Source organism: Sturnira hondurensis, unplaced genomic scaffold, assembly GCF_014824575.4.
Source record: "Sturnira hondurensis isolate 20B ecotype Veracruz unplaced genomic scaffold, ASM1482457v3 Scaffold0018728, whole genome shotgun sequence".
NCBI lineage: Eukaryota > Metazoa > Chordata > Mammalia > Chiroptera > Phyllostomidae > Sturnira > Sturnira hondurensis.
Genome location: NW_028091359.1, coordinates 16,331,987 through 16,356,491, shown reverse-complemented (window position 1 = coordinate 16,356,491; position 24,505 = coordinate 16,331,987). Strand labels below are relative to the sequence as shown.

Below are 24,505 nucleotides of genomic sequence, written 5' to 3'. Positions count from 1 at the left end.
GCAGTTGAGAGTATGAAGTGACTTTTTGCTAAGATCCTGAAAAGTTCCTACCTTGCAATAAATGTATGCAGGGTCAAAAATGACAAATATCATGACATTTAAATATGTAATGCTTTGAAGGGGAAAAGTCTGCATCTTAAGTATCAGTTACATTTTCTAAACATGCCTTAGCATTTAGAAGAGATGTGATCACAGTGGCAATTTTACAAAGCTGCTTGAAGCTTACTCTGTTAAAGCAACAAATCAACGAGGGCAAAGGCCTATCTGAAAGCTGGTGGGGTCAGGCAGCAGAGAGCGGTCTGAGTGCCAGGGTCTAATACCCATCTCAGTCTGCATGTCAGCAGCCTGTGGGTTTCTGACACTTCGGATCAGAATACTTGATATACTTAGTTTTCAGGTTGATAAAAAACTGAGCCTGGTGGACATATAAATACCACCGAGAGAAGTGAATTTTAAAGGACTTAAGGATGGACTCAATAGTTGAGAGCAGAAAAAGTGAGACTCCGCTCCAATATGATTAAATGCCTCACACAACATGATTTTAAGAAGAAAACCATTTTGCAATCAAACAAACAAACAAGAACCCCCAAATCATCCTCACTTGTTCTGGTCCCCCAAATAATAAAATGTTAACTATTTCCCATAAACCTGGATTCCCCCAAAACATTTTCACCTCCAACATTTTCCTGTGCTGATGTTAAAGGTGTGCCTTGGCCTTTCCGGATGTGACAATCACAAAGGAAAGCTGCTGCCCACCCACCATGAACAGGCAACGTAAACTTGATGGCCTCGGTTTTGTTCCCGTTGTTTTTGTACTTGGTGATCTAGACGAAGTCTGATTAACTTAGCAAGGGAATTTTTCCTTTTTTCTCTATATGAGTCCAGCTATTTCTGGAGGTTGCACTGGGATACAGATCTACCGTCAGAACCTTTTCAAAAGACACTAGCTGGCTGACAGCATACCTCGCCCGGGACTGGGCTCCTCCACACTGTGTCTCTGGCAGTCCTGTGTGTGGGCCTGAGCTCTCTAGCTTTTGCTAAGTCTGGTTCTTGGCCAACTCTCTTTCTGTTGCCAATTTAACATGGCTGATGGTGTCCACACTGGTGGAAGCAGTGATTGAGTCTGGGTTTTAATTTTGTCATCTGACTATTAAGTCATTTCTGTCAGGTGGTAGATGTCAGAAATTGGGGTCCTGTGAGTTGCCACTAGCAGCTGGAATCTGACTTCCCTGTTGGTCTTTTGTTGTTTCTCTGTTTGTCCGAGGGTTCTGGTATTTCCTAAAATTTGAGAATGCAAAGTTGAAAAGGTTTTGGTGTTTTCCCAACTACTGATAGTATGCTCTGCATTTGAAAAATCTTTTTGTACCAGTAAGAGGCCTTCTGACAGTTCTTAACTAAGAGAAGCCCGTGAACAAAAAGTATTTCAAATCCCTGGCATGCAGTGATCGACTTTCACTTCTCTAACCAACCAAGTCTATTGAGGACTTCCGAAACAAGGTCAAAGAAAGGAGACAGTCATTTTGTAAAGAGTATGGATACCAAAAGGATAAAACAACTGTCCTATTAATTTGAGAAATGAATCACACACTTAGTCAGATTTTCAGTAATGGTATTCTTTTGAAGGACCAAATGGTGCTTAATTGTGTCCTACATACCTTAAGAATACATATCATATGTACCTTGTTTCTTTAAACTGATCAACATTGGTAGCAGATACAGACAGCTGTTCTTATTCTAGATTTTGTTGCTTTATTATAATTGACTCTTCTAGTTTTGATAGAATTGATAAAATTTTCCATGTTATAGATATAAAATATTTCTAAGTAAACAAATTAATACACTTCTGGAGGGAGTTAATATGTCATATTATGATATCTCTTAAAATGGAGCAAACTCCATTCCAATTGGCTTTTAGAAGGAATATTAACATATCTAGAACAAAAAGAAATAAAAAGTTTGTTTAAAAATATTATTCTTCCTTGTATATGAAATATATTAGCTCTTAGAAAAATTTCTTTCTAAAGTTGTAACTCAAAGATTAAAAAAGCTTTACCTGTGAGTTAAAATCATACCCTTGGTAGGTTACAAAGTATGAAGCAAAATATGTAACTGTGCAAGATAAAGAGGTCATGTGATATTTCCACACAAAATGACTCTTCGAATAAATCAGCCTAAGTTAATACTTACAAAAATTTAAAACCATCTCTGCTTTTGGGAGGGTGCTTGGGAGACTGTGTGAAAAAGGTGAAGGGACTGAGAAGTGCAGACTGACAGTTACAAAACAGACACAGGGATGTCAAGTATAGCATAGGAGATACTGTCAACAATATAATCAATGTGTGGAACCCGGTGGGTCCCGGAAATAGCAGGGGGGGGCACTTTGTAAAGTATATGAGTATGACTGTTGAACTGCTATGCTGTGCACCTGAAATTAGTGCAAAATAATATTGAATGTAAACTATAATAGAAAAAATGGCATATGCAAAAATAAACTGTTTTTTCCCTGACTGTATTGCCATGTACAAATAATAATATGTAGAATATTCTGGTTTATACAACTTTTGGGTTAATTTCTCTCAAAAAAGCCTAATCACTTTGAATTTGACTTTTTTTCTGCTGGTTTTGCTAGTTAGATAAACTAATAGTTTAAGATTGTGGAATTTCAAAATTATGTGTTCAACTAAATTAGATGAATGGTAATAGCTAATTTCTTTCTAAAAACAAATTAGTTTTTACACATCATAAGGACTTAATGTATCAATTTAATTTTAATCTTCTGATTCTCAGTTAACATTAAGACTTTACTAATATTAATTTGAGTTAATACTTGGTCTTTGGATACATAATTTTAATATACCTGGGCTCTTCATTAATACATTATAGAGTAGCCAATAATAAAATGGCTAAAAAGATGTGCAAGTATGTATCTTTGGGTTCAAGTACACATATTTATTTATCTATTAAAAAAAAAAGATATTTATTTATTTATTTATCTTTAGAGGGGAAGGAGAGAGGGAGAGAAACATCAATGTATGGTTGCCTTTCGCGCGTCCCCTGCTGGGAGTTGGCCTGCAGGAAACCGGCCTGCAACCCAGGCATGTGCCCTGACTGGGAATCAAAGTGCGATCCTCTGGTTCGCAGGCCCGCGCTCAATCCACTGAGCTACACCAGCCAGGGTCCAAGTGCACATATTTTATAACAAATTTGAAAAATATGTTTGTTGATTTTATAGATAGGGAGGGGGAGGAGGAGAAAGAAGAGAGAGAGAGAGAGAGAGAGAGAGAGAGAGAGAGAGAGAGAGAGAAACATCCATTGGACGCCTTGCATATGCACCCTGACCAGAGACTGAAATGGCCACCTTGGCATGTGCCCTGACTGGGAATTGAAACCCCAACTTCTTGGTGTAGGGATGACTCTCCAACCAACTGAGCCACACCAGCCAGGGCTACACATATATTTTTTAAAGAATGTAAAATAATTTGTGATGGTTGGAAGATGTGTATGCAAGATAATAGGTGTGTTTTTGTCAAGGGGAAAAATAATTTTTCTAAATTCCTAATAACTATTGTTGTGCTTTAAAAATATTTCTTATAACTACTGCATTTAGATAGATTAAGGTCTCTGGAGATTTTGTTAACATCTTATAAAAAATATTTTATTTATTGGGCTCTGGCTGGTGTAGATCAGTGGATTGAGCGCGCGGGCCTGCTAACCACATGATCATGGTTCGATTCCCAGTCAAGGCACATGCCTGGGTTGCAGGCCAGTTCCCAGCAGGGGACTCATGAGAGGCAACCATACATTGACATTTCTCTCCCTCTCTCCTTCCCTTCCCCTCTAAAGATAAATAAATAAAATCTTTAAAAAATATTTTATTTATTTTTAGAGAAGGAAAGGGAGGGAGAACGAGAGTGAGAAAAACATTGTCTGGTTGCGTCTTGCACACCCCCAACCAGGGACCTGGCCTGCAACCCAGGGCTGTGCTCTGAGCGGGAATTGAACTGGGGACCGTTTCTGGTTTGCAGGACGATGCTCAACCCATTGAGCGATACCGGTCAGGGCTAATGTCTTTACTATTTTGAGGTTAATTACATATTTATAAATTTATTGTTATAACCCACTCTCCAATATTGTTATTATTATCATAAAAGAATGAGGGACCTTTAATCTTAATCATCCTTTGATATAGACAGTTGTTGCTTTTTTCTTATATTTGCCTAAAGGCTCCCTCCTGCTATAAGCAAAAGTTCAGGAATTGAGTATTCCTTAAGAAATATCACGAGGACCTCAGTAAAGGACTGTTATCAGATGGTATTCCTGACCATGGTCTTCACGGTATAAATTAATGAGTGTAACAGATCATCACCACAGACAGCCACTTCTTAGTATGAACCAAGTAACTGAGTCAGGATTTCCGGGATGTTTCAGTCCAACAGCAGACACGTGGCAACAGACTGTTTAACCCAAGATCAACAAAATAAGAATTAATTAATTACTGCAGGCTAAATAAACTGATTTAATTATGGTTAATGTTCTATTGCTAACCCTCAATTTAACCGGTGAAAACATTCTTTTAAAATGGTAATCATAAACTAATACAGCATCAAGCCAATTTAAAAATAATAATTCTGTTAAAAATTACATTTATTGGTTGGCCTTATTCTATAAAATGATAGTAAAAATGGTTAAATATTATGTAGTGTGCCTTAACTAAATTCCTCTATTATTTTTTTAATGACTCAGTAGTTATTTACTTAGGTTCAATATGAATCTGTTCTCTTTACCAGATACATCTTACCTCCTTCTTATAGATATATCTGATCTGTAAATATGACATCACATGTTTCATTAAATTAGGTGTGACGATCCCAGTGTTAAAGAGTAAGGACTGCATTTCCATGCAGAACGGACATCTAAAAGGCCTCCCAGGATAACGTGTGTGGTATCTGCTCTATGATTGAGGACCTTCCGGCTTTAAGGCTGCAAAGACTATGAGCTCCTGGCAGGTCAGGAGCATTAATAAACATGGGATCTTTCCTGAGAAGAGGACATCTTACAGATATACATACAGAAAAACCTAGTATAGGTGAATTACTGGTACATGGTTCTTGGCTCTTAATGTAAATAGAACTAATATAGAGACTAAGATATTTCTGACACATAAAAGTAAATTTCAACCTCAGGACCTTTACAAAATCCTCTGTGGGCAGACTCTGAAGCTTGAAGTTCATGTGGCTCTAGTTTTGTTAACCATACAAAAGGTCTCTATGTATTAATCAACATCTCCTGATAGCTGTATACATAAACTTGCCAAATAAAACAAAATACCAAACTAATGATGCTAAATCATATCCCATTGAGAAAGTTATGTGGCTGGCACTGTCCTTAATGGCAGGAACTTGACCACAAGAAGGGACCTTAGAATTGAGAATTGCGACTTTGTCTTGCTTCTGTATAACTAAGCACCTCACATAACAAAATAAATAAAAAACAGAAAAACAAAAATGAACACCAAACAAATAAAGGTCTACTATGCACCCTGAGATGTAACAAAAATAACTTTGTTGCTCTGATTGGTTCTGGTCCCCCCAAATAATAAACCTTGACTGTTTCTCACAAACATGTACTCTCTAACAAAACATTTTTATCCCTAATTTTTGTTACGCTGATGTACAGATAGTTCTGACCTTTGTGGATTTGATACTCATGTGCGACAGTTGCTGCTTTCTCATCACAAACAGACCAATGTAAATGTAATTAACTGTTAATTTTGTGGCTATTTCCCCCCTTTAAATACCCACTGTTTTTGTATTTGGTGACTTCCTTGTACTGTTGGTAAGTAAAATTTTCTTTTCTAAATGCTTCCAACTTCACTTCTTGTCAAGATGGCAGCACAGGCAGACATGGCTCACCTCTTTGCACAACCACATCAAAATTACAAGTAAAATAGAGAACAACCATCACTCAGAACCAGCAGAAATCAAGTTGAATGGAAGTGTGACAACTACAGTATTAAAGAAACCACATCATCCAGACTGGTAGGAGGGGCAGAGGCACAGACGGGCTGGTCCCTCCCCCACTGTCATTGGGTAAGATTCAGGAAGGATGTCTTGGGAGTGAGGAGTCCCAGGCCCACACCAGGCCCCCCAGCCCAGGGTGGTAAGTCCTCACAACTTCTGGCTGCAAAAACCAGTGGGAGTTGACTTGGTGGGAGAAAGTGCTGGAGTCCCAAGCAGTTCCTCTTAAAGAACCTGCACATGGATTCATCTACTCAGACTCACTCCCTCTAAGCTCCGGCACCAGAGGTAGCAGCTTGAAAGTTACCAGTGGCATACTGGGAGAAACTGAAGTGCCCGCCATCAAGGCAAGCAGAGGCCACTGTCCCTTTTCTAAATCCTCCCCCACAGAGCTGGCAAGCTGGTGCCATACCTGAGACACTATCAACCTGGCTATACTGTTGGACCTGCCTTGGAGATCCCCAGAGACTCTGCCCCACCTAATTTATGGGTCTACCCAAGCTGCTTTTCCATATGGATGAATGGTCTTGGCTCATGCTCCAAAACTTCCTAAATCCTCTCAAACAAGTTAACAGCCAGCGTCAGCAAGCCCTTGGGGCCCCATACCTCTTACAAAGTGGTCCCAGGCCTGGCACTAGCAGCAGTTAGCCTAGATTTGATTCACAGCTTGACTTTGCCTGGGAATCTCCAAGCCCAGCATAAATAGCAGCCATCTCAAATTGATTTATAGCTTAGCATGGTGGCTTCGGGCAAAACACAGGTGGGGGCGGTCTTTGGCCTGCACTACCCAGGAAATCCCAGGGAGAGTGTGCCCACTGCACGGCTACAGATGTCAGAGCACCACCACCAAGCACCTGCACAGTTCACCCTCCACGCAGGGCAGGGATTGGTGATAAATGGTTACAGTCAATCCTTGCAGGCTGGCCTGGGTAAATCTTACCATTGACCTGCCAACAGCAATCAAGGCTCAACTACAAGAGGAGGGTGCACTCAGTCCACACAAAGGGCACACCTCAAGTACCCAGGCAGGGTGATAGGGGAGGCTGTGCTACTGGACCCAACAGGTCTCCTACTACATTAGGCCACACCACCAAGACACGGAGTCATAGCAGCTGTACCTAATACATAGAAACAAACACAGGGAGGCTGCCAAAACGAGGAGACAAAGAAACATGGCCCAAATGAAAGAAGAGATCAAATCTCCAGAGCAAGAGTTAAATGAAATGGAGATAAGCAAGCTATCAGTTGCAGAGTTAAAAACACTGGTTATAAGGATGCTTAAGGAACTTAGTGAGGACTTCAGGAGCATAAAAAAGATCCAGTCAGAAATGAAGGATTCACTCACTGAAATAAAGAACAATTTACAGGGAATCAACAGGAGAGTGGATGAAGCTGAGAATCAAATCAATGACATGGAACATAAGGAAGCAAAAAATAACCAATCAGAGCAACAAGAAGAAATAAGAATCTAAAACAATGAGGATAGTATAAGCAGCCTCTGGAACAACTTCAAGAGGTCCAACATTTGCATCATAGGGGTGCCAAAAGGAGAAGAGAAAGAGCAAGAAACTAGAAATCTATTTCAAAAAATAATGAAAGAAAACTTCCCTAAGTTGGTAAAGGAAAATACACAGGTCCAGGAAGCACAGAGAGTTCTAAACAAGATGGGTGCAAAGAGCCCACTCCAAGACACATCATAATTAAAATGCCAAAGGTTAGAGATAAGGAGAGAATGCTAAAAGCAGCAAGAGAAAAGCAGTTAATTAGTTACCTACAGGGGAGTTCCCATAAGACTGTCAGCTGATTTCTCAAAAGAAACTTTGCAGGCTACAAGAAACATTCAAAGTCATAAAAAGCAAGGACCTACCACCAAGATTGCTCTACCTTGCAAAGCTATCACTTAGAATCAAAGGGCAGATAAAGAGCTTCCAGACAAGAAAAAACTAAAGGCGTTCACCATCATCAAAACATTTATTATATAAAATGTTAAAGGGACTTATTTAAGAAAAAGAATAAGATCAAAACTATGCACAATAAAATGGCAAAAATTATAAATCTATCAACAATTGAATCTGAAAAACAAACTAAGCAAACAAGAACAGGGACAGAACCATGGATACAGACAATATTTTGATGGTTGCAGACGGAAGGGGGAGTATGGCGGGATGGGTGAAGAGGTGCAAGGGATTAAGAAGTACAAATAGGGACTTCCGCCAAGATGGAGGCATAGGTGGAAACACTGTGCCTTCTCCCACAACCAAGTTTGAATACAACAAAGGTTTGGAGAACATAGACACTGCCAAAAAACAGAAAATTGAGTTATACAGAAGTCCGACAACCACTAACCGTTCAACGGGGATGGTAAGCGGGGCAGAGCCAGCAGTGGAGCTGGGTCGGGCAGGAAAGATCCTCAGACCCAGGCGTGCAAGTGGCCCGGACCCAGTGAGGGTGTGGGGCAGACTGGCAGTTGCACATTCGTGCACAGTGAGACGGACCACGCAGGCCCCAGGGGGCGAGGGCTGACGGTGGTGGCACACTCGCGTGCAGTGGGATGAAATGTGTGGGCCCGGTGACTGTGGCAGCTGCCGCACCGGTGGGGGCCGCGGCAGCAGGCGGCAGGCGGGACGCCATTGTCCCTCTTTGACCCCGCCCCCACATACAGCGTCACAACCCAGCGACTTAGTTGCCCTGCTCTAGTGAACACCTTAGGACTCCGATCCTGCTACGGAACAGGCACGAACAGCCCGAAAGATGGCCCAAGAACTCAAAGTCCCAGAGCCCATAACTCTCAGCGACCAACAGATTGCCAGCCTCTCAGAAGCACAATTCAAGACAATGTTTATCAGGATGCTAACAGAACTGGTTGATTATAGTCACAAATTAGAGGAACATATGAAGGCTAAACTAATTGAAATGAGGGAGATGCACAGGAAACCAACAGCGATGGAAAGGAAACTGGGACTCAAATCAATGGAATGGACCAGAAGGAAGAACGAAACATCCAACCAGAAAGGAATGAAGAAATGAGAATTCAAAAAAATGAGGAGAGGCTTAGGAACCTCCAGGACATCTTTAAACATTCCAACACCTGGATTATAGGGGTACCAGAAGGGGGAAAGAAACAGCCACAAGTGGAACACTTATTTGAACAAATAATAAAGGAGAACTTCCCCAGTCTGGACAAGGAAATAGACTTCCAGGAAATCCAGGAAGCTCAGAGAGTCCCAAAGAAGTTGGACCCAAGAAGGAACACACCAAGGCACATCATAATTACATTAGCCAAGATTAAAATGAAGAAGAGAATCCTAGAAGCAGCAAGAGATAAGGGGACAGTCACCTACAAAGGAGTTCCCATCAGACTGTCAGCGGATTTCTCAAAAGAGACCTTACAGGCAAGAAGGGGCTGGAAAGAAGTATTCCAAGTCATGAAATCCAAAGACCTACAGCCAAGATTGCTTTATCCAGCAAAACTTTCATTTAGAATGGAAGGACAGATAAAGTGCTTCTCAGATAAGGTCAAGTTCAAGGAGTTCATCATCACCAAGCCCTTATTATATGAAATGCTAAAGGGACTTATATAAGAAAAAGAAGATGAAAAATATGAACAGTGAAAGGACAGCAAACTCACAGTTATTAACAACCACACCTAAAACAAAAGCAAACCAAGAGGACAGCTAGATCAGGAGTGGAACCATAGAAATGAAGAACACATGGAGGGTTAGAAACAGGGGAGTGGGAGGAGGAGAAGGGGGGAGAAGGTACAGAAAATAGCATAGACAGTAGATAGAAAATAGATGGGGGGGGCAAGAATAGTAGGGGAAATATAGAATCTAAATAACTTGAGACACGTGGTTATAAACTAAGGGGGGGAGAATGGTGGGGGAGGGGGTGTGCAGGGTGGAGGGGAATGAAGGGGTGGAATAGAACAACTGTAATGGTATAATCAATAAAATATTAAAAAAAAAAAGAAGTACAAATAGGTAGTTACAGAACAGCCTTGGGGATGTAAAGTACAGTATAGGAAATGGAATAGCCAAAGAACTTATACACGTGACCCGTGGACAGGAACAATGGTGGGGGAAACTGCCTGAAGGAGTAGGGGGTGCTGGGTGGAGGACGGCAAAGGGGAAAAAATCAGGACAACTGTAATAGCATAATAAATAAAATGTAATTAAAAAAATAAATGTTTCCATTTTTAGTCCTTTTTGATAATAGTTACTGGCAGAGATGTGAATAATAAATCTTCTTTGGATGAATGAATAAATGAAGAGCAGCACTGAGTCAAAAGAGTTAAGTCCAAAAAATGGCATTTGGAAAAAACCACCCTCACAAGTTAAAGAGTAAACATTTTTTTATGCGGTATAATGGGCAGATTTTTTCAAACGATGTTAATATTTTTTCCCTTGATTTAACTTGGTGTCAAACTCCTTTTACAAATAGAAATAAATAAGGATGGTACAGTTAGTTCCTTATCTCTCTTCACCTCAGCTCTCATATGGTAATAATCAAACTTTTGTGTGAGGAGTGAGCATGATATACATGAAACTGGGGATGAAAGTCTATCTTTTGAAAAGTCATTACCTACACTGTCCATCCCTTGATATTTTTCTTACAACAAATGTATTTTAAATTCACTACAAAATATAAAAATAAACACTACTTACTGGATCAAAGACCAACATCCTGCAAAGGAGATGAACAGCTTCATGTGTAGCCTGGCTAGACAGGGTATAAAGTACAGGAAGAGATGGCTGTGAAAAAATAAAGAATTCAAATATGTAAATGAGTATACATAGATATCGAGTATAGCTAATTTACGACATGTTAAGTATGCAGCTCAAAAAATATACGCCTATGAGTCAAAACTCAAAGGGAATATTTCCCTCATTGACTAGTCTCTAAAAACAATAGTCACAGACTTCCAGTAGCATATTTTTTTTGCATGATTATGAATTGGAGGTTAAAGCTATGGAAAATGAAAGGTAATCCTGTAAATATGGAGCTCCCCTTAGCCTTGTACTGTAAATGCTTTGGCAAGAAAGAAAGACCAAACATTCCTAGGAGTGGGAGAAAAAGGACTTAATTCCTTGGCCACATGCAAAGTTAAGCCTGTAAAGTGTGCAAAAAGTAAGCATGTGAACTTTATCTTATGGCAACATTACCATGAAGCTGCTAAAACACCAGTCCTAAAGGAGCTGTGAGACACTTAGGATGTTACAGAATCTTCTAAGAAAGCATGCCATTGCTTTCACTGGGTCCACCTATTTTGCCCTTAGTACTTGATTTCTCATTCAATAGTTGCCTTTCGTAAGTGGCAGGCATGCCCACAGGACCGTATCTCACCCGCCTGCACTGGGGCAAGGAGAAGGCTCCTACGACCTGAAAAGCCAGAGCTTATAAAGCTTCCACTGCACTGCGTGGAGAGTTGGGACAGAACAGGTGAATGGCGTCACTGCTCTGTCATACAAGTGACACTAAAAGGTCTCACTGTATCTTGATGATAGCCTCAGAATCTTGCTATAAGATTTGCATATCTGCCACCTCCCAACAAAGCCACATAGGAAAATCCAACAAGAACTAGACACCTCAGAACCCTCAGGAGGTACTCATTCATTATACCCTTATCTTATAGGTATAAGATAAGATGGGGGTCCTAGTTCACTAACAAATTAGCTAAATCAACCTGTCTGAATCTTAGTATTCTTAAGTATGAAATGAGGAGGCTGGACTAAATGCTCTCTTAAGTTTACTTTAGTATTACTTGACCAGACTACCAGAGAGACAAGGCCTTATGTACACAGAACCCATATATAGCTGGCATTCAAATATTTGTGGACCAACTTATTATCTCTTGGTGCATTTGCATGTTTGCAGGCAGAAAAGTATTTTTTGTAAGGAAGAGGTTTTAACTTATACCTCAACAGATACATATTTCTCCCTAAGAATTTTTTGTTATATAAAATGAAGTACTTTGATACTCTTAAAAGATTCAGATTCTTGGTTTGACTGAACAGCTGTACTCTTTTTCACTGGCTTGTGTGGGTTGGCAGCCAAATTCCAGCTAATTCTTACTGACTCAAATGTCTCACCATAAGCAATTCTTTTTTCCTTTCCACTTTCCAAAGTGAATCTATACCTCATGCTACCTTCAGAGGTATAGCTTGGAGAAGGGAATACTGGACTGAGTACAAGAGTATGTGGTTTCAAATTCTAACTCTGCAATGACTAGCCCTGGGTAGATCACCTGAACTTTGGCTTTCTCATCTATTAGGCTGCACCAACACAGGCTTGCCTACCTACTAACATCACATCCAAATGCCAGGTCCTGGGCTAGGCTCCGGGGAAACAAAGATAAATAACACCTCTCTGGTGAGCAAGGAAAACATAACCAAGAAGTTCCAGGAGCCACTGAATACAGGATGTAGAACAAATTAAAAGGCAAAATCTGTAAGACTTGAGGACACCTGGATATGAGACAGGGAGTCTATGAAAATCAAATGAATGGATGTTAGGACTACCTGAAATTTTAAGCATCCCCCCACCCCAAATTGAATCTTTCTTTACAGATATGCTAAAAATGAGGCTAAGTTTAATTTCACCTTAGAACAGTCATATTCTATGCTTTCTCCTTTTCTGGGTTTATGCACATGTTAAAAAGAGGCAGAGAGACACCTGACTGGTGTGGCTCAGTAGGTTGGGCATCATCCCATAAACTGAAATGAAAGGTCGCTGCCTTGATTCAACTCAGCACATGCCTGGTCCCTGGTGAGGGTGAGGGAGAGGCAACCTATAGATGTTTCTCTCCCTCTCTCAACCTCCCTTCCCCTCTGTCTAAAAATAAATAAATCTTTAAAAAAAAAAAGAGGCACAGAGAAAAAGAATAGTCAGTTCAGCCACACTGATACCTCTCCACTAGAATAACCATTAGTAATTTAATTCCTAGCATTGACCCCATAGGAAAGATACAACGTTAGAGATGCTGCATTTCAAATTCAATGATCTTTCCTTCTAATTCACCAGCCACTACAATTGAAACCAGTTGGGTGCAGGGTATCAGAACAAGACAAATTTATATTTCTCATCAAGTGTAGTGGAATCACTTTGAATAAGAGAAAAATAGAACGCTTAAAAATATGCCCTAACTATCCCACTTGGAAAAAAGTTTTTGCCAATTACTCTAATATTACATACATCACTTTCCCTTTTAAAAATATACCAGTCCATTTTCTGTTTGTTCTGCGCATTTATAAGTCACTTGGCAATGCAGGAGTGGGTGGGTGCCAGTGCTGAATCACGAGGACAGGAAAGGTTATAAGAGTGCTCTTTTAATGACTGAGATTAATTGTCAGCAAAATGAAGAGAGGATGAGCTTCAGGACTTGGGTGAGGGGCCCTAAATGGATGTACCACAGTCATGCTAAGCCAACTGCAGAGTGCTGGCCCCTGCAGTCAAGGTGGCGAGCCTTTGTGAGTCCTGTTAGATGCTCCTCTTAGTTTTCATGGGGCAGCAAAGATGCTGTGTACTCAGCCAGCAACACTGACTGAGTACGCACAATGCACAGTGCACAACAGTAAGCGCGCTGGGGCTATATAAAAGAAACTCCCACCTGAAAAAATAAGAAGTTTGAACTAAATGAACTCTCTAACACACTCTGATTCTATTAAATGTAAGGTAGGGCAGGAGACAGGACTATTTTAACTTCAGTGAAAATATTGTATCTATTTCTGACACACTTCGCTGGGAACAATCTGAGGAAAAATGACAATCTTCAAGGAGGTGAACAGAAAGACTAAATTAGACTTTTTAATCCTATCAACGGGTCACTGCCTCAATAAGTATCTACTTAAACAGACACTTACTCGGGCTGCGGCAGCCAAGAGTCTCTTCTTTATCCAAGATTCTGAGTTGTAGAAAAATGACAATAAAAAAATACCGTACAGTGTTTTTGTCCCCTAAGTATTCCCTGACCTTTAGGGAGCCACTCTCTTCTCATGCTCACGTGGCTTGGCTGGCCATGATTTCCACCTCCCAACACCAAGGATGGCACGTGACCCAGGCCTGGGGTATCAAAGGGCCCGTTCCCCTGGGTGCCATGACTGGCTGCAGGATGGGCACGTGGTCTAAAACAAGGTAGGGACCTGGAATGGCTAACCCAACACACTCTCCAGTCCTCTTCTCCCTAATTTACCTTCAATATATGAGATAGAAAATTCTTCTTCTTTTTCTTTTGCCTGTCTTGTACCTGGGAGGCCACACATTAAAAAAATGAACTCTTATTTCTTTTAACCACTGTAAGCACGATTTTCTATTATTTGTAACTAAACACATTCCTAACTGAATCACAAAAGTTCCAAATACTTTTTCTGGTTATGCTAGTAGAACAAAGACCTGGCCTGCTGGTTCCAGTTTTTGCCAACATGCCAGGGAAAGCCTGTCTGAAAATGAAGCTGACACCCAGGAAAACGGAAAGGAAAGAGTCAGATTCCTGGTGTGGAACATTGCTTGACTACCCGAAGCCAGCAGGGCCAGAAATCAGTTAGAACTCAAGACTTATCAGTTACATGAGCTAGTAAGTTCCCTTTCTGCTTAATCCAGTTTAACTGAGTTTCACTGGAAAGAGTCCTGTTATACAGCATGGAAATGTGTATATTGATCAACCAACACAAGTCAATTTGAGGCAATAATTTGTGACTTTAAAAAGATAGTTAATTGGGTTCCTCTGCATATCTATAGTTTTCAAGAAGTCCCAACAAACAACAGTACATATTTCTGTTTGTATAAATATATGTAAATAAATACAGAGAAAAACATGTCTGGAAAGATATTATCTAATTATCCAGAGGAGACTGGGATGGTGTGGGAGGTAGCTAAGGATGACTAACTCTCAGTAAAAAATATGTTTATTTATTGATTATAAAATATTTTATTTATTTATCTTTAGAGGGGAAGGGAAGGAGAGAGTGAGAGAAATATCATTGTATGGCTGCCTCTCGTGTGTCCCCTGCTGGAAACTGACCTGCAACCCAGGCATGTGCCCTGACAGGGAATTGAACCATGGTCATTTGGTTCGCAGGCTTGCGCTCAATCCACTGAGCTACATCAGCCAGGGCTATTTACTGATTTTAGAGAGAGAGAAAAGGAGAGAGAGGGAAAGAGATATACTTATTTGTTGTTCCACTTCTATGTGTGTTCAGTGTATCTATGTGAGAGAGCAACACTGGTCAGTCGCCTCTTGTTCACACCCCAACTGGGGACTGAACCTAGGCACACGCCTGACTGGGAATTGACCCAGCAGTGGCTTTTCACTTTGCAGAATGATGCCCAACCAACTGAGCCATACCCATGTTAATATTTATGAAGTGTTTAGAATGTCAGACACTATTACATGTTGTCCTTGCATCTCTTTATCATTGTAACAACTTATATTAATAAGGTAGGAATCATTTTTTAAAAAAGTTACTTATATTTATTTTTAGAGAGAGGAGAAGAAAGGGAGAATGAGAGGGAGAGAAACATTAGTATGTGGCTGTCTCTCACGTGCCCCCTACTGGGGATCTGGCCCGCAACCCAGGCATGTGCCCTGAATGAGAATCGAACCAGTGACCCTGTGGTTCACAGGCCAGTGCTCAATCCACTGAGCCACACCAGCCACGGCAATATTTAACATTTTCTTAGTTATGGACATAACATACAGAATAAATAACACAAGTTAACGATTTTGTTTAAAATCCTCACTTCACTATTCTACTGGAAGGAAAATCCTGCCAGCAGCGATGGTTGTTAAATACAGATACCCCTTCCTTCTTTTACCTGTTTATGAGGACCCCTGAGTATGTGTGCCTTAGCGCCTTCACAAGCCGTCCTCATTGCTTCCAGTGATGGTGTGCCCAAGAGATCTGTGATCAAATCCAACTACAGGAGACACGAAATACAGAGGATACAGCAAGCTCATGAAAACAACTTTTCATTAGAGATGAGGACCAAATTTGGGGGAAATAAACCTAAGGAAAGTTCCAGATTAACTAGTAGGAGCTCCTATTTTCACTTCTTAGACTATTAAAGAAAATGGAAAAATGTTTACTAGGAACCCATATGGTAGAAATACAGAAAACACATTTTGGCCTGTTAAGGCTACAGTAATGTAGGTGTCTGCATCTATCTGCCCCGTCTCTTGGTCCCACAGCATCAATGATCCTCGTAGAGGTGAAGTGCTCTTTAGCTGATGGCTAATAACTATTATTTTCAAACAGTTAATGAATAGATTCTGATGCTTCACACAGATTCAGGCTCATAAAGGAAATAATCCACAAATCAGGCAGCTGTGATTTAGTAATACATACAGGTGTATATCTGCAATTAAAGCTAAGCTGTCAACATTCGAGACAGTCACACACCCCTTTACATTCTTGTCATGCTAGAAATCTGTTACACTGACCGGAAACTGTGGCACTTATGACCTAACCACGATATCGGCTAAGGCTACATTTAGTTAGTGGACACAATAAAAGACCCCAATAAAAAGGGTCTTCTCACCAACAAGTCTTTGTAAGTACCAAAGCACCTTCACAAAGTTCTGTAGTGCCACATTTGTTGTAACCTCATAACCTAATTAGAAGTCACATTTCATTAGAATTCCTTCAAAATGGAAAACTCTTACCTAGAAAATACCTCTTTTCCTGGTGTGGGAGTTGCCACACACAAAGCACAAGTCTCTCCCCCACTTATCTAAACAGGTGGGGGACCATCAGAACCACTGCCCTCCAGATTAATGGGGATCGTTAAGTAGCTTGTTTTGCACAGAAGTAAAGCTCTCTATGCAAAGTTTTTGGGGACAGTGTGCTGGTGACACTTTTGGACCCCTAACAACTACACTCAAAGGCACAAGGGAAAGATAGGCCCATGAAAGCAAATGGGTACATTCAGGAAACTGTATTAAATGGGTCAGACCCACGGATGAGAAACATTTTTAATGAAGTCTGGCACTGCAACACGTAAGCTACTTATTTCCCAAAGATACAAAAAAGTGCTACAGAAAATTACTTCCATTTAGAAATTGTTCTTTTTCCATTTCACATCTTGACATTTTGCCCCAAAATACACCAATGATAGATTCAAGCTTTCCTTCAGTGGCTACATCTCACTAGCAAAGTCAAGGCCTATGTATTTCTCTAAAAAATGAGATATATCAATCCCATTCCAGTTGCTTCACACTTTCCTTTATATGTTCTTTTTAGCAGCAACCCAAGATCCTTGTTTAATATATTACTTAAGCTTTTCTGTATGGCAGCTTCTTATGTCCAGACATGATAATTACAGTCTTACAGGTAAGTCTGTTAAACTCTACTCCCCAAAAGCATCGAACAATGAGATGGATACTGGCAACAGGACTTAGCATTACACCATAAGTTTTATCACTAGGATCAATTTTGAAGATGCAAACTTTAAAAAAGGAGACTTTGAATACATAGAGAAATAAATTCAAATGTTGATCACAGCATATACGGTTTCTAATGAATCAGTTAGCAACTCTTTGTAGAAAGAGAATAAAAAGAAATGATTCCATTTTTGGTCAGGTGCATGAATTATGTACAAAGATACACAGTAGTCAGGGTGATCTTTTAAAATGTGATCAGTCAAATCTAAACTCACCCTTGCTCAAAACCTTCAGGTAGCTTTCCAACACACTTTGCACAGGACAAAATCCAAAGTCTTTATCAGTCTTTATCAGGCTCTCTCTCTCTCTGACCTCAGCTCCGACGTGCTCTTCCCTGATCATGCCATCCCTGCGACACGCCACAGCTGTGCCTGCCTCAGGGGCTTTATTATGCTGGCTGTCCCTTTTCTTGCAACACTCTTCCCTGGTACCTGGCTCCCTCCTTTCACCTGGGTCACCCCTCAAATGTTATTCCTCTAGAGAACTCTTTAGCGCTGCTCTGCTCTGTCATCATTCTCTGTCCCTAACCTGGTTTGATTTTTCTTCATAGAATGCATCATTACTTGGATTGTATTTATTTGTTTACTTATTTAATTTCTCTCTTATATGAAAGTTTCACAAAAGCAACAACTGTGTCTTATCTGCTGCTGTATCCCTAGCATCCTGGCAGGCCACCACCATCATATTTCCTAATTGAGTGCCAGGCCTTACTTTCAATGTTACTACTTCATTTAATCTGCACAATAATCCTCAGACCATCAAACTTGCCCAAGGTCTGATGGACAGTGAAGTGGCAGAACCAGGATTTGAACCCACCTGATTCCACAGCATGAGCTCATCACTGTTACATTATCATCATGCAAATATTATTAAAATTAATCAGTAAAAAGTACTTAGAAATTACCCTAAGAAAATGTGTAATAATGGATTATCTATAAAGGCAGACAATGAAAATATCATGGTGTGTTAAAGCTACATTTTAATCAACTTCTGATGTTCTTTGACATAATGAAATATTTTAGCCCCATGATGTTACGAATGTTCTAAATGTTTAGACTTAAAGAAACCAACACTCAAAATTTATATTCTAAGCATAAAGTATAATAAGTCAACAAACACATTTTCAAGTCAGACCCATTCAGAAAGATCAGAGGCCCTCGTACAACTGAAAATGTTACCTGTGCAAACTGTTAACAGCAGCGTGCTGCTGTGCACCAGCGAAATAGTGACCACTCCCTCTAATAGGCTTGTAAGTTATACAACGAATCTCTCCATAATCTTTTAATAACTTTCTGAATTTTAAGTGAATCTCAATTTGCTAAATCAATTTAGACAGCACAATAAGATGAACACATGTATGCAAGATGATTTTTCCTTTAAATCTGTAACAGAATTGGAAGCTTCAAAAACCTAAAGGGATATCATACCTGTTGAATGGGACTCTGTGCCTGGAACAGTATTCTTCGTCCGAGTAGTTCTGCAAATATACACCCAACAGACCAGATGTCGATAGCATTGCTGTAATGACGGCTGCCCATCAGGATTTCCGGAGCCCGATAATACTGAGTAACAACTTCCTGAGTCATATGACGAGATTCATCTAATTCTTCCACTCTGGCCAATCCAAAATCACAGATCTAAATAGAAAAGATCACCAAAATATTGTCAAACAGACAAATGGTAAAGTGAAACAAAACAACAAATAAAATCTTGATAGACCCTTGAACTTTGAATAGTTTTCAAAGATATAGGTAGAGAACATTTGTCAAAATATAATTTGATCTTATTTGTAAGACAGTGAAGAAACTCTTACATTTCCACATTTCTATGTAAAATGATGTATCTTAAAAATATGTATCTTGGGGTGGGATGGGATGGGAGTAATAGACAGAAAACTGTACTTGAAAAATAATTAAATAAAAAAATTGGAAAAAAATATGTATCTCACCTCTTTTTGATTGGCGACTAAATCAAAAGAAAACATCTGAATGTGTATTTCTATGTTTTATGTAGAAACCAAGCTATCTATTTTCAAGGCTGGGGTTTACCAAGGAAGATATTATAAGGGGAAAAAAAGGTGTAGCTTGAAGATGTCCTGAGCTATGTTCTTTATCTTTATAGAATATATATAGTAAAATTTCTTTAAAACTATGTGTTTCAAACTGAGTCCTGCTAAATATAGTTCTGAGGAGTTACCTCAGGAGTTCCATAAACTCTGTACCTAAACTTCATATGTATCTACTTAAAATATTGATTCACACTCAAATGTGAAATGTTAAAATGGAGCACTGTGATACCAGCGCTACCAGGTTCATTCGCTTGTTCACGCCACATTTAACTGAGTGCTTGTATGTGTTTTTAGACAATATGCTAGAACCTGGAGACGTAACAGTCAACGAGAAAGGCTGGTTAATTAATATGTAGAACTAAGAATAAATCTTTTCTTCCTATTCCTGTTTAACTGAAAAGTACGCTGAGATCGCAAGGTGAGCTGTTAGTAAACAGCCGCAGTGCCAGCCAACTTCTGCTTATTTTTAGGAATCAAGACTTTCTTGATACTGGGCCACCACAGCAAACATCGCCCGCACTGAGGATGAGATAAGACAGTAATGGCCACCCAAGCTCCCGGGCTCTCCCTGGTTAACTTCATGAGTCAATATAAGTGACACAACAATACATTGTGTCTGTTTTCTACATTGAGGCTCCAGCATAAGATTTCATTCAAAAAGAGGTTTGGCACCTTCAAATACCACTACTTTCAAGGAAAAAAAAATTACCCCTAATTTTTGACAACCCTCTCTTTCTGTCTCCAATTTATTATGTCTGGTCCCATCAAATGAACTCATGTTTGTATACGGGGGTATTCAAATCCTCCCAAAGGCTAGGGTTCAATAACACATTTTAAACTCTATTATCTTCCCATGAATTTTTAGCATATATTTTAAAACCAAACAAAACCAAAGTGAAAAACTTATATCCACTCTTCTATCTTTCTTGTATGTGTATGTATGTATGTATGTATGTATATGTGTGTGTGTGTGTGTGTGTGTGTGTGTATAAAACCAACTGTAGCCATGCCCCCACCAAAAAGTGTTTTGTTATATATAAAGCAAGCTCTCTGTCAAAAACATCAGTCTGATATGAAGTCATTTTGGCAATTTATCTGGAAGACAAGTTAAACCCAAAATAAAAGGCTCTTATGATCAGACAACCAAAAAGATATTAAGAATTCTAGCAAAATGATCTTTTGTTCGTAATAGGAAACAATATATTCATAATATATTGTTAATAAATTAATTTAAAAGAAATGTTTTACTGTAATATTTTTGATGAGTTTGTACATTTGAGAAAAGAATATTTGTGTCGTAGTCTGGAACTCTAGTCTGCCTTTTCACCTAGGCCACGACAACAAGTCAAGGGCGCAGAGCAAAATTTCAATTTGTTCTGATCCATGCATTGTTTATTCATAAATGACATTCTCCTTTAGTTACTCGTTCATGTAGCCAGAGGTTACAACACCGTAACAGATGACTTGGAAAATGGACCTCAAGCAGCTAATGGAGTCAAGCATGACAGTTTCTGCAAAAAATGCTTTGTGAAGTTCTCCCACTAGAATCTGAAATAAGAAACTGGCTTAAATTGTCATAAAACTGATTTGGCTGAATAGAACAAAGAATTCCTAACTATAATGTTTTAAAATTAAAAAATTAAAAAAAAACAATTAAAATGGATTATAGAGATAGGTAGTGGAGGAATGAACCCAATGACCTATGAAGGAATATCAGTGGGTTTTGGAGACAATTCATTTCTCTGTGGAATCAGAAGACTGAGTTTTTTAGAGTCAGAACAAAGTTCTTGAAGGCTATATATGAAGGGAGAATTTTTATTCAAAAGGAGCATAATACTGCATCTTTTAAAGAAAACTGGCCCACAGCTGAAGGAAAGCACTTAAAATAAAAAATAAAATTTATTTACATTTGGTTTTAATGTTTAGTTTAACTGCCAACATGCTATGCAATAATGATAGTCTGGAGTACTTTTAATTATTAATTTATTTTTGTTACACTTGACACCCAACATTATACTAGTTCTGGTTGCCATAATGATTTGTACTTCTACGTCTTCCGAAGTGAGTATCGCGGCAAGTCTGGCACCCACCCGGCAGCACACAGAGCTCCCCGACATTGCCGACCGCGTTCCCCACTCCATGCGTCACGTCCCCGCGACTTGGCTACAACTGAAAGTTCGCACCTCTTCATACCCTTCAACTTTTTGTCTCCCCCACTCCTGACTACTTTTAAAAAAGAAAACATTTTAAAGTTTTGTTTTTCAAATGTAATCAGTTATATTTCATATTTCACATTTATTGTAGACTGAAGCACCACATAATTACTGTAGCTACTCACAAAGTAAGTGGAATTTGAATTTTCTTACACAGAAATGACATAGCTCAAGGAAGGCCCTTACCTATGATGGGGAAAAATGTGGCGGACTTCTCACTACCCCAGAGTTCTGCTAATACACAGTTCTATCAGAGGTGGGGAAATGCACATATGTGGATTTTGCTATGAGTTTGTGAGTCACTAACAAAAAAACAACAACAGGGTCGGGGTGGTACTGGAGGAAAAGCGAACCTGAAATTGATGACATCAGACTTTGGGGCTACTAACTATAACTAATTTGGTAAGCAATTCTTCAGAGGAATTACTGGTTACTATATATTGTGGAAATACATTTGACCCCTTTGTGGCTTAGGATTTCCACTTTTAAATGTTTCCACTTTCTCACTTTGCTACATTAGTCAAACAGCATATACAAATGTTAGCTGTGCAAAAACAGTCCTCTTATAAGCCATATTTCATTCACATATAAATAGAAGCTAACTGGTCTTTCAATATTTCTTCTGATACACACTTCCTTTAATAGTGGAATAATCTGAAAAGAAATCACTTTCTCTATTCTTATTTCTTAGTTCCACTGTAATTCCAATTTCAGGGTTTCCGAAACATATGCAAAACATCACAAAGAAACCGTAGGACAACATTCCAAGTCAGTTACTACAGCCATGACTAGTGATACCACTAGAGAGGACTGGGTTCTTTAATTTTTGGTGAAGTGGTGAAAATAAATTTACTTCTTTCAGAAAAACATGTTTTTCTTAAACCTGCCTTAACATTCTGATTTTTTCCTAAGATTTAAATAAACAGAAAAGCTACCTTTAGAACACAGTTGCTGTTCACAAGGAGATTCCCTGGCTTAATGTCTCGATGTAAAATGCCAGCTGAATGGAGATATTTCAAACCTGAAATAACAAGCAGATTTCATTGCAGATATTTAATTCCTTTTACTCAACCACTGATCTGGGAAAACCACAGAAATAGAGAATTAAAATGGTTCCCTAAATAACTATATAATGAACAATTATTAAAAGCTTGACTTAGCCTTATCTCCAAAAATAAAAAAGTCTATAATTTTGCTACAGTAAAATAAAATGTCATCAAAGGTTTACAAAATCTAGAGATAATGGGGGTGGGGGAGAGTGGTGGTGGGGAAATGCAGACAACTGCAACTGAACAACAACAAAGTAATTTTTAAAAAGTCTAGAGATAATGCCTACAATTCCAAAGATTACTGGGTTTAAGGATAGACAGGCTTTTCAGGCACTGGTGTTCAGGCTGACCAATACCCCTGAATTACGCGTCAGTGTGGCTACTGTGGCTACTGGAGCTCTGCTACCCTCAACCAGGGACTCAGCCTGTTCCAACACAGTAGTTCCCATCAGCCAGCAGGGAGTCCTCCCAGGACAGATACTCACTGATCCACCAAAAGTCAGAAACTTGATAGATGTGTTGGTAGTTTCTCTACCACTCAGAATCAAGAGGGTAATTAACTACTTTTAAAATGCTTTTGACATTTTACAAGACTGAGGGCTTTAGCACTGCTAGATAAAGGTCAGAGTTTTAAGGCTGTCTTTTGAATAAAATATAGCAAATCTAATTTTTTACAAGTGCAAAAAAAGATCCAATATCCAAAATGTTCCCTTCCCCCACCCCAACTGCTGAATACCAACCAATCTATAGAAGGTGAACTTTCAGGTTTTAATCCTTTTGGCTGATGCTTTTCAATCTTTATAAAAAATGTCTTAATTATATGAATCTTAGCGGGAGAGGGGGCAGTAAGTTTACTAGGTCAGAAAGCTGTTTCGGCTTAAATAATTCATTTGTAATAGCAAAAATTCTGAAGGACAAATCCAATAGCCAGAGGAAGCTCCAACATTAGCTCAAATAGTTTCTCTGTGAAGTCTGTGCTCTTTAATAAGCCACGCTGAAGGATTATTTAGCTGGCTGTTTCCATCAATCCCCTTCACACTCCTGTTTGAACAATCACTGTTTTTCTAGAGTTGCACTGGAGTGTGACCAGCCAACACTCTGACCAGGCCCACCTGCTGCGGGCTGGCAGAAAGGATGACATCCATAGGGAACAGAGTTACTCTGAATTTAGTCACCTCCTACTAAACAATCGCTGCTCAACAAACCGTCCTGCTTACTCACCTCTGAAGATTAAAGTACTCAACTCCCTAATCAATTAGGGCCTTCTATTGTATCACTAAAAATAAAGACCATCTGGATACCCTTAAAAGCCTCTTATTTAACATCAAGTACAGAGATTATTAAATACACGTTGGTCAAAAGAAAAAAGTCTTTTAGGGAAGAAGCAAGCCTTGGAAGGTCAGATTGAAGTTCAAATGAAAAGTATAAAACATTTAATTTACACAGTGACACTATCTTTTTCTTTACAAAGAAAGTCTTACCTCGCAAAATCTGATAAAGAAAAACTTTGACATGATCTGAGCTGAGTGGTTGAGGAGAGACGATAATTTTATGTAGGTCACTCTGCATCAATTCTGTGACAACATATCTTGAGGCATTAAGTTAAGGAGAGTTCGGAGAATTCAGCCCCCAATGCCCTCAAAGTAGGCCCAAGGTTTAAAGAATAATTTCCATTTTTGTGGCTGGAAAAAGCTTAGTAAAAGAAAGCTTCTAGAACAGCACAA

General features: G+C 39.3%; 1 protein-coding gene across 2 annotated transcripts in view; it reads right to left on the bottom strand.

Annotated features, from left to right (window-relative positions):
• NLK (nemo like kinase) overlaps window positions 1-24,505 on the bottom strand; it is a 150,842-nt gene that overhangs the window by 5,550 nt on the left and 120,787 nt on the right. Inside the window, exons 4-8 of one of the 2 annotated variants that reach the window (XM_037070321.1) lie at window positions 24,263-24,369; window positions 22,668-22,753; window positions 18,879-19,088; window positions 15,828-15,929; window positions 10,682-10,768 (exon numbers count right to left, since the gene is read on the bottom strand). In XM_037070321.1, the coding sequence (XP_036926216.1) occupies window positions 10,682-10,768; window positions 15,828-15,929; window positions 18,879-19,088; window positions 22,668-22,753; window positions 24,263-24,369 (592 nt within the window). The remainder of the gene's footprint in view (window positions 1-10,681; window positions 10,769-15,827; window positions 15,930-18,878; window positions 19,089-22,667; window positions 22,754-24,262; window positions 24,370-24,505) is intronic. The other variant, XM_037070322.1, reaches the window with a different exon arrangement.